Raw genomic sequence first — 10815 nt, forward strand, 5'->3', positions numbered from 1 at the left:
TGATTTTGATAAATATGTACTTGATCTGCTTTTGGCAATATCTCCCTTGCATGACTCCTGTCTTCCCTTACATCATTATCATCGACAACATGATATCAGTGTTCAACACCGATGCTTCATTGCCGTACAACCATGATTTATTTGAAAGCCGTATTGTAAAGAAAAGAGTAAAGCTGGACGGGGAAGGGACTTAGTGCCAGCTTGCCACAATCATTTCGAGGTGCCTCCAGACATTCACTCAGGCGATCTGGAAAGAAACTGACAACAAGAACGCATCCAAACCGAAGCTGGTCAGCTTAATTTTTGTCTAGAACAGTTATCCTGTGATCCTTTCTGGCTGTTGTTACCTTTCTCACCCAGGCCATCAACTCCCGTTATCGCAACATCTTGGGACCTTCAGAACCCCACAACCCAATAGTTTGCACGAATCTGGGCCAATGTTCTCAACTGGAGTTCCATTAAGCTGACTGGCTCCGATTTGAACAAGATGTCGTTAGTCTCCCCTTCCACTCACGCAATTTGAAACCGGTCGATTACGAAACGTACTGCGTACGGTGCGCATGAACGACTCACTGAGTGGCCCAAAGGCGGTGTGGGAAGAAAAGTACGTTTCCTCCATCAAAGGATATTCAACTGATCAAGGTCACCGGCTGAGAAGCGGACTATCGTGACAGAAAAATCAACGTGGTCTTATGCAGTTAAACCGCACAACCACTTCGTCGTGATCATACAGGAAAGACTTGCGGGCTGACTGCCCAAGTTCGATTTTGGTCACGTGCCATGTGGTGTTCAAATTGTTGTGTCGATAAAACAAACCACATGACGTAGAAAGATGGAGGAAGAAAAAGAGGTCAAAGAAGATGTAGTAAAGAATGCGTTCACATACCCTCTGGTTCGGGTAGGTTCCTCGTTTTCCCTAGCGGTAATCAAACTTGTTGCTTTGGCTTATTTCATTGTAGATAGCAGGCAGGTAGTGAGTGTGATTAATATGGGGGATAATATTGACGTAATACACTACTTATAAAGTTTCCGAAACCTCTTGGACAGCCCACGGCCGGTTTCGCCCTTCTTGGGGCTTATCCGGCCGGGGTACTTATTGATTATTGGATTGATCAGGGTTTTGAGACACTCGGGCTGGTGTCCGTAAAGTTTCTTTGGGTTTTCGCCGTACCAGCAATTCGCAATGCACTTTTGTGGCTTGAGTCATTCTGAGGACCGTCTGTAGTAGGGGTTCCCCACCTGAGAAGTATCTACTCAACGCGCTAGTACCATGCCGGGCATTAACGCCGGATCGCGCAGGTTATTTCCTGACTGAATTGGGTATTCCCAACGACCATATCCTCCTGAATTCAACTCTTAGTCATCGTCAACTCAAAGACCTCATAAAACCAAAGTTCCTGTCCTCCATAATAGCCTCAGTGTTTGTATTTTATCTAAAAGAAAGTGAACAACGTATTCGTTGTTGCTCGTTGCTGGACTGCTTCGCTGCCAGCACCTTAGTTCCGAAATATCTACCAGTTTCACTATCCTTTACAACACTGTCTACTCTTTTTGAGCCCGTGGCACGGCGTGGGTGTGATTTTCAGTGAGCTGTTTTGCTTACGATGCCCGATAGTTGTGAATGCACCAATCATTGCCGAAACCAACATTTGACCTTGAACATCATTCTAGCGTGTGACCCTTACCACGAGCCCAAAGACGATCGCTATTATCCTCGTCAATAAACAGTTCATGATGCGTTGACAGCATTCCTAAACAACCTTCTCGAAATAACGAAACATCTTTGACGCGGTAAGTATTGACATACTGAGCTGTGTTCTGTAGGTTCAATATGGTAGCACCCACGTCAATCTTATGGGGACCGGGTATCGAACGATCAATAACCAGCCGACCAATCAAAATTCTCACTGGTCAGCCGGTTTACGACAACAAAATCTGCCACACAGACAGGTTTCAGGCTCTTGGTTTTAACTGCTTACGTAATTCGTGGTGATTTACCGGTTCAAAATAATAATTTACGGTGTGAAATTTTGCGAATGCTTCCACTGTCTTCAAAGTGAATAAAAGATGCACAATGTCGTCGGTAATCGTGGTATAATCCAAGGTGATATCACCTGGATTACTGTTGGCTTCCAAATGGGAGATGTGTATACATTTCGGTCAAGGGACTGGTCTATTTAACGCGAAACCTACCTTGGTAAACGTGATTATCGGGAGTGACAAAAACGGAGCAACAAAAACGTAACAAAAGGTGAGCGGGGGAATTCCCCTCGGTTGACAACCACTGCCCTAATACCTCAACAGAAAGTGGGGATCTTCATAGGCTCTGAAGGGATTTCTCGTGTATGTATGCGTCGAAATGTGTTTTTGTGAAGTACCAATCGGAAGGTATTACAGACAATTCCTGTGAGTAGGTGGAAAACTCAGTATCTTATCAGACTTGGGCGTACTAGAAGTTGACAATGTTTGTACTCGGCAAAACCAAACCAAACGCCATAACCTGAAGTTTATTGAATTGCCACGGATTTCTTGCGAAAACATGTTCGTCAACCCATATTCACTCTAAAGTGGAATTTTTCGGAGTTGGTATGAGCACCCACAAAGCGAAGATCAGGCAGTTTGGACGATTCCAAGTGTTCTGCAAAAACAGTTTGACCTTAGATGCCGCTAAAAGCGATCCTTCACCAGCCAAGATTTCGTAGCCTTTCAATCTGTTGTTAAGATAGAAAAATTGCCAAAATATTTATGAACAGGCTAGTTGTCATGATGAAAAAGAACACCGTTCCACAACTTTCCTACTCATGCTTCTTTCAGTGGCTCCTTCAATTGATCCAATAAGGCGCACCAACAGGTTGACCGTTTGGAAGATGGTCGGTTATTGCAGCATCTGCCTTGATTTTGGGAAGCCTGAGTGTATCTATTGCACTAATTCCTGTTCAGTTTCACTGATTTAGTAGTGTAACCGTATTTCATCATCGCTACACAATCGTTGAAAGTTCGACTTAGACATGTCCACTCCATCTCTTTCCTCGTCAGTATTCAAACCCATTTGGTTCACATGTCTAGTTACTCGTGAGTATGAGCCCATCACGTGCTCTAGAGATATCAAGTTCTTCTGCAAGGAGTTCTCGCTGATATTCGACGATCTGCCATAAGTTGGCCATGAACCTAGTAAACCATTTTCGAACTTGACATCGTCCGAGGTTCCCCTTACAGTACTGTATTTTCTTCGAACAGAATTCTCCCCGCTGGAAGTAAGTACACCACTTTTCTACAGCTGAGTATGAAGGACACTTCACCCGACATCATCATCATCTTCATGAGTGTCACCTGTAAGAACCACGTATTTGTCGTACAGTGGTTTTAGATGCTGCAGTTTCGGTCATCAATGATTTGGTGATTTCTGGGCTGTCTGTTGTCGGTTTGTTCTGCAGCAGCGGGGATTTTGGGACTGCTTGGAGTTCCACGCACGAAGGTTCCACACATTTTGTTGACATGAATAACCTTGCGACGGGAAACCGAGTGAAAGCATAGTGTTAGGGCTTTGCAGTTCGGGATCTGAAGTTATAATGAACAGTTGCCAACTTATTTTCAGATTTCAACAGTTGAATGTGTTTTCGTGCCTCATCGTGCTACTGCTGATGTTCTATGCTGCCAGTACTTTAAACCGCGCTTCATTCCAACCCCGCCATTTATTCTGTGCCCAACAGTATAGCGAGATGAACGAAGAACTCCAAGCCGAAGTGGTCGAACTGTGCGTTACTGCTTGTGAAAAGTGGCACAGCGACAATGAGGTGAGTCAGATTGCTATCGGTCGCCTGAACTTTGACGTTTGGTGAACTGTTTCAACGGCACAGTGTAGATCGCAGCCGAAAAGGTGTCACGTGAACACATGAACTCTACCGTTTAAATTAGTAGCATTCAAAGCGTACCAACTCTGAGATCACAAACCCAGCAGCTGCAGGGGATCAGTTTGATTGATGACTGATCGATACTGTAGTCTCATGAACACAGAGAGTGAACTATGATGACTGCGTGAACATTAATCAAATAAACTCGAGTGGATTAATCGATGCTCATCGGAAATCAATAAGTGAGCTACGGTGCGCGCATATGCCTCAAGATTCGGCTTACTGAGAAATCGTAAGCGTAGGATGTGAGGTCACACACGACGTGATAAAAATCTGAAGCCTTTCAATCTGAGAGGACCTGTGCTTCATTAAATCAAGATTTCTAGAAGATCACTTCGTATTTCAAGCTTTACCTCTGGTGATCGCCATGCACAGAAAAATTCCAGAGTGATTGCACTGCAAACTTCCCAAATTACTGGGTGATTTTGATGCGCGCATTGAGACGACTGCTCATGCTTTCTGGGGCCAATAGTTAGCAAAGTGATTCAAATGGAGGGAAGTTTGTAAATTTGGTTGTGACGCCGGATTGCGTATTTGTTGTGTTGAAGGACTTCATCGCTATTTGGTGGAATCACCCCAGCAAGCAGTCAAGAGGACCTTAAACGATATTCTCGAAGTACATATGAAAAAGCGGAAAGACTATCTGTTGTGGACCACAGTCCTTATTACCGTGAACCTCGGTCTGGATAACCGCCTGATCGCCTGGTGCGCTTGACCAGACCAGCAAAAGTCAAGGAACGTGCTAAGCGGCTGCTCTACTGATCACTGTCGCGTACAAGGGGGTCAAAAAAGTGATACTAAAAATACAACTAATCTGTCAAGGGCGAGTGAAGAACAACCAATGAAATCTCACTCAACGAAAAACGGTTATTCTATTGGCTGCTATGTAGTCCCGTTACGTTCGGAGCTGGTTCTCCCAAAACTAACTTTCGTGTCGCCGTCTGCTCTCTTTAAAATGGAAAGTGAGAAGCCTAAACCATTCCCAAAACATGAACTCGTTGGTCCAATGGAAAAGGCGGTCAGAAAGTGGTCACAGAAAAAAGTGAAGAGATGAGCTATGTGTGTTATTCGACGCAAAAGTGACTGAATTACCCTTTAGTGCAAGCCCTCACTTAAAAGTATGATTAATTTTTTAAATTAATTGTTCAGCTGCAGCACCTTTTTGCGCTTAGCTGCCATGCCAACGGAAGGAGGCACGAGGGTTGGGGAACTGTCAAAGCCTAGACCGAAGCAATCGAAATGGTGAGGTTAGGTTAGAACCACGAACTTTCCGGTCTGTAAGCTAGCGCCTTAAACACTGAGCTATCTCGAGCTAAAACCCACACCTACAGTTGTGTCGAGAGTTTCTATACTCAATGTAGGGACGGACGGAACATTGCTCACCATTTTTCGCACCGGTGTCTGTGGACCGCACACTGATTGTTCTATATCTAACCCTTGTATTCGTTCGCGCATAGCCTGAAAGCGTCACTCACAGAACCATTCACGCTGCATACATGCCCACACACAGATACGCGGTCGAATCATCTGGCGAGCATGACACACTTAATTCCAGAGTCGCATTGATCTTGCGCTCCGCAGACGACTGATTTCGTCCTTCGTGCAGTGCGTCAGATAGACGCCGTCCCCGAGTTTTCGTCAACCATATGTTCTAGCTGAACCTTCAGGCTCTCCTGCAAACAGTCTGTTAGAAGCTGGACACGTGACAGGCTCCTGTCGAATTGTGGCTCGCTACCTGCGATTCGGCGAAAGAGAGTTGTTCCAAACGAATAATCCCTCAGATTCCGTCGAGAAGTGCCCAGAATGTAAGGATGAGACATATGCGGCCTCTGTTCATGGTGTTTTGCGCCAGCAGGCCAACTTGAAACGCCTACATGACCTTATACGAAGCACAGGTAACAGGTTCCAATTTGGTGCCGATTGTCATTCAGTGTGATACTGTTAGGGGTTTTGCTACACAAGGTCGAGAGTAAATCATCAGCTGTAAAAACCACATACCTGTCATACGATGGTGCCACAATCTAGGGAGGTGGGGTAGGTAGTTGTGCATTGGAGGCGGGAGCTGATAAATTGATGCGTAAATACAGGACGGTCGGTGGACTGTTAAGTGGGGGAATCGGGAAGGGAGTTATACATTGAAGACAATAGCTTGGATGCACGAGCGTCATTCAGGGGGCAACTAGGCCATGCCTGATAATGTGGCCCGTCCCTGGGTTTCCGTCCAGTAAGATGGCAATGACCAGCTCAGCTAAGTTTGCTGGTAACGGCTTTTATACTTCGCTTCCAAGTCATTGTTTGACCGCCTCTGGCTCGTTTCCATCTTTCACGTGGTTGTGCGAAAAGAACCCTTCGAGGAAGTCGGTCGACTGGGATACGCAGCACGTGGCCAAGCCAGGGCAACCTAAAATGATCAGTTCAAAGATCAATCCATTACAAACGTACAATAGCTGAACCATTCTGTTGACCTTGTAATCACTTTGATGGTTGTTAGGTACAGAAATGGTGGATTGACCCCTTGGATTACTTAAGTCATCAAGCCATTGTCAGTAACTGCGTTGTAACCATGCTAACTAGTCAAGGTGAAGCTCTAAAATGCGGAGAATGACAAAAAGGTGAAGGGCCTATTGTTACCCCACCAGTGTATTCAGCTCATTACTGCAACTTGCTTAAGAAAGATTCATGTGAGTGGTTTCCTTTATGAAATGATAATGCGACATCTCGAATATCGTGTCAACTGACTCATAAGACGGCCTGTGTGCAGCACATTCAGTTGTAGAATATCATAAGCGGGGGATTCCGTTGAGTCTCTCGTGAAAACCAAATTGATTTGCAAATGAGTGTATTTCTCGAAAACAGTCCAATTCGGGTTCAAGTAGAACATAAGGTTAACGGAAACTCAGGGACTGCGCCTACCTGATAAACAGGCCCCAAGAAGAGTTTTCAGCAACTTTGTGAGTAGTTTCCTTTATAAAAAGATTCATGCTCTTTAAACTAACAATTGCCAGATGAGAGGTCTTGTGACCAATTCCATCTTAATGAAGGCAAAAGGTCTCTTGTGGCTGAGGCTTTAGGGATCCATCCGGTTAAATCATTCACTTTGCAGCTTTGGTCCCCTCTGTTAGGAGAGTTGGTTTTGACGTCATCAGGAAGTCATAGGATGACCTTTCATCTGAAATCAATGTTGGCAGTCGAAAAGGTTAGCAAACACGGTTTATGACACAACCTGCCAGTAGTCAATGGCCACAAGTTATCAAATCTGGCTGCGGAAAACTTTGCCATTGTACAGTCTGCAGGATTCGAACCTGATGAATCTACCTGTGGTCAAAAGTCATACACACAACAAGAGCATTTTGTACGTAGCTTACTCAATTCAGCGATCTCTATATTGACAGAAACCTGTTTTTTATCTTCTTGTTTTCTTTTCACACAGATGGCAGCAAGAATGATCAAAGAAGCTCTTGATCAGAAAGCATCGTCCGGATGGCACGTTGTGATTGGAGAAGGTTATGGCTTCGAGGTCACACACGACGTACGAAGTCTGCTGTTCATGTACTTCAATGGATCACTGGCAATTCTGATTTGGAAGTGTTCCTAATGGTGTCGAGGCGTAAAAATACAACTTGATCGATGTAAGAAACGACTAAAAATCACACTACTTGGATGGTCAGAGTAACTATAAATCGTTAGCAATTGAATGCGAAACGAATGGAGTGACCAGAACAAACTCAGCGTACTCGTGAAAGAGGTCTCTCTATGCGGGTGGGCAACTGCCACCTCCCTGAATTGGGACCCCGCGAGTCAAATCACCAGTGGTTAATGACATTGGAAGAAATGGCCCAATCACGCAGGGGAATTGGCGCTCGTGCATCAAATCCATCGCCTTCAATGCGTAGTTCACCAACAAACGAAACATGCCTTCACCTCCAAGGCTTGGTTGCATGTTCCACTTTTCCGTTTCCCGGTGATCAAAATTGCAGCACCTGTGCCTCTGGTACACGGTTTATAGGTGATAAATTGAAGTGACTGACTGAACTGTGTTGTGGTACAATCACGTCTAAGTACCATGGCGTGGAATCACATATTGACTTGGTCGGAAAAATCTGTGATTTAGGGTCGCAATATCACAAAAAATCAATAAAATAATAAATTAAACTAGAAGACCAGGTTCAAATCCTTACGGAAACATGGGCCCCCACACTACCTGGGGTAGCCACGCCTTTTTGGAGCGAAAAGTAGATCAACCGGAATGAAGCGACCCCGATAAAACTTTGTCCTGTGGCACATGGCTGTGGCACATGGTTTTACAACAAAAATGTGTGGCCTGGTATATTGGTTGGCCACCTTGAAAGCTGGGATGATTTGGAAGCAATTTTGGCCCAATTAATTTGCGAACTATAGTAGATATTTTGTGTAAATAACCACTAAATGGGGAAGAATAGATGTAGCCCGTCTTGGGGTACCCATCCAGGGAGACCAGCGCAGCGGAAGTTGACATTCAAACTTCACTGTCAAATCATCGTTTGCTATCCGCTGGCATGTGTCCACCTTTCGCATGATTCTTCGAGGAACTCGGTCGACTGGCATACGTGGCCGAGCCAGCGCAACCTATGCAGTACGATCAGTTCGTCTATCGAGGGTGAGTTATTTCCCCCCCGAATACCATTCGACGTACTTCAGCATTGCTCGAAAATTCGCCCCAACTTGTTGCCGACCGGAACGTGAAATAACCGAAAATTGATGGTTCTCAATCGGGAAAAAATTTAAGACTAATATGTCGCGCGATATCTGGGGGCGAACCGCCCGGAATGCTATTTTGCGAATAGGAAGAAAGCTGGCATCCTGATTGGTCAGGATACGGGCCATTCGGGATCACGCCCTCTTAGACCGGACTCATCGATTTGGCCATGAATGTCTTAAAGTGAACGGATGGATGAACGCAATTTCTTTTGTAATTGCTCTTCTGATAGCATCACTATGTCCCATTACAGGCTTTCTCAACCTGCCATGTACATTAGTGCGGTTCAATGTGGCTTGATGCCTGGGCAATAAAGGTGAACCGAATCAGCCAATCAGGTGCTGTGTGACGCAATAAACGGTATAAAGCGGTCAAGCCAAAACGGACAGTAGTTTTGCGGAAGAACCCCTCAGAGTCACTGCAGTAAAAAAACTGGTGTGGTGGTGAAACACTTTCCGAGTAGGTTTAACCTCATGGGCTAAAATGCAGGCGCAGCCAAGGATTTGCGTTGCTGAATGCAAAACTCGCGTACAGTTTGGTGTAAACGAACTCGGAATAACTGCGAAATCTTACTGACAGGAAGGTTCATGGTTCGAACCCAACCTCCGCATCTTGAAAACTCCTGTTCACTCTTGAGCAACTTGGTGGTAGCTCCACTTTCTTCGAGTGGCACGGTAGCCAAGCAGTGAAACAGTATTGCATCTAAATGAATAATTTGTTTGAAGTTCAGATGATCTACGGTGAGCAAACTCCACAAGAAGAAATGTTATTAGTGCCGCAAAACTATTCATCATAATTTGGATATAAGCCTAGAAGAAAAGGAGTCACAAAATGAGGGCTAAAAATGTCCGAAAGTAATGAACTTTCCACTCGGGATCTTGCGTCTTACCACATTTCACAATGGTTGCTAGGCTGTTTGGCGAGGCACGCCAGTGATAGGTTTTGTATCACCTATTCACTTCGACGACCTTCAAGAAATATACTCAGGCGTTCACAGCTTACTGACTGATTTATTGCACCGTTTGAACTACGCTTGTGTTTGATTAATAAGTAGGTTGATAACCAGAGGCAAAATACTACTCATATGGTTGCTGAAAACCGTTCGACATTTCACGACCGGTTCCGCCCCCATACTAGTGCTCAAAAGAAAGAATCTGGTGAGATCGAAAGCCAGTCTTGCTTACGTATGCCGAACCATCGTTTGCCGAAGAGAGTGCTGTTTTCCGTGCCCAATTCAGAGTGATGTAAACAAAGAGGTGACCAACCCTTGACTTGGCAGAGGAGTATGAAGAAGATCACGAAACGCTTGGGTGTTGTCGGTGCTACTCGCCCTCCAGGTTGGAGACCGCGTGATCCTCACTGTGTCTGGTTGGAGACACTACAAGATATGGCTGCAAAAGCCGCCAGGCGCAAACGTCGCGAAGAAAGTTCTTCCAGTCAACAGCGGTCGTGTGGCTAACAGATAATTCCTTTGGGCGGAATTTGATTTTCACCAGCAATAAATGAATAGAATTACTGTCCTAAACTCCATCCTAGACCGCTCCAGTCAAGTTCCCTTTCGAAGACCGATTTCTTACCGACACTGTCGGGCATTACACCTCCACCTTTCAGAAACAGTAGAAAGTGTCATTTGGTGGCCATTGTCGCATAAACGTTGCTGATGGAGCACTCCGTGGCTTTGGAAAAAAGCTATTGCCGTCTCCTTGGCATGAACAAGGAGTTGAAAGCGTCAGAAAGTCCATTTGCGGTTTTACGTCCAAGCGGAGAAAATTTTTGCACGAAGTGAGCCTAGATGCGGATAAGGAATTGTTTTCAAAAATAGGTCAAGGTTGTGTGCGTACATTAAATTGGAGCTGGCAAAAAGTGGGGCGGGTTTAATTCTTCGCCCATGCACTTTTTGCATTAGTGGTAGGGCTTATCTGGAGAAGATCCCAACGGTTTCACCCGGAAAATTCCAAAAACTGGTGGTTTTACCAAATTTAAAAATGAGTTTTCAGCAGAAATGTCTTGGATTTTTAATACTTTATACGATAAACCTAGTGCAAACATTTATTTAAAATGCTGTATGATCATTACCAACGTGCCAAGAATGTTTCCACAATTGACCGTGTGGCGAAGCTTATCTGGAAAAGATCACGAAAATTTGACGAAAATAGTAGGGGTAGAGCA

The 10815-nt window shown here is 44.9% G+C and overlaps 1 protein-coding gene across 1 annotated transcript; it reads left to right on the forward strand.

The window, feature by feature from the left end:
* Window positions 1-818: 818 nt before the first annotated feature.
* T265_14857 (hypothetical protein) lies at window positions 819-9917 on the forward strand (the record flags this gene model as incomplete). The annotated part of the gene is made up of 6 exons (XM_009175551.1): window positions 819-898; window positions 3711-3794; window positions 7342-7496; window positions 7760-7872; window positions 8380-8547; window positions 9784-9917. The coding sequence occupies 6 exons, from the start codon at window positions 833-835 to the stop codon at window positions 9915-9917; spliced, it is 720 nt and encodes a 239-aa protein (XP_009173815.1).
* Between the last annotated feature and the right edge of the window lie 898 nt (window positions 9918-10815).

The sequence above is a fragment of the Opisthorchis viverrini genome (assembly GCF_000715545.1).
Source record: "Opisthorchis viverrini unplaced genomic scaffold opera_v5_275, whole genome shotgun sequence".
Lineage (NCBI taxonomy): Eukaryota > Metazoa > Platyhelminthes > Trematoda > Opisthorchiida > Opisthorchiidae > Opisthorchis > Opisthorchis viverrini.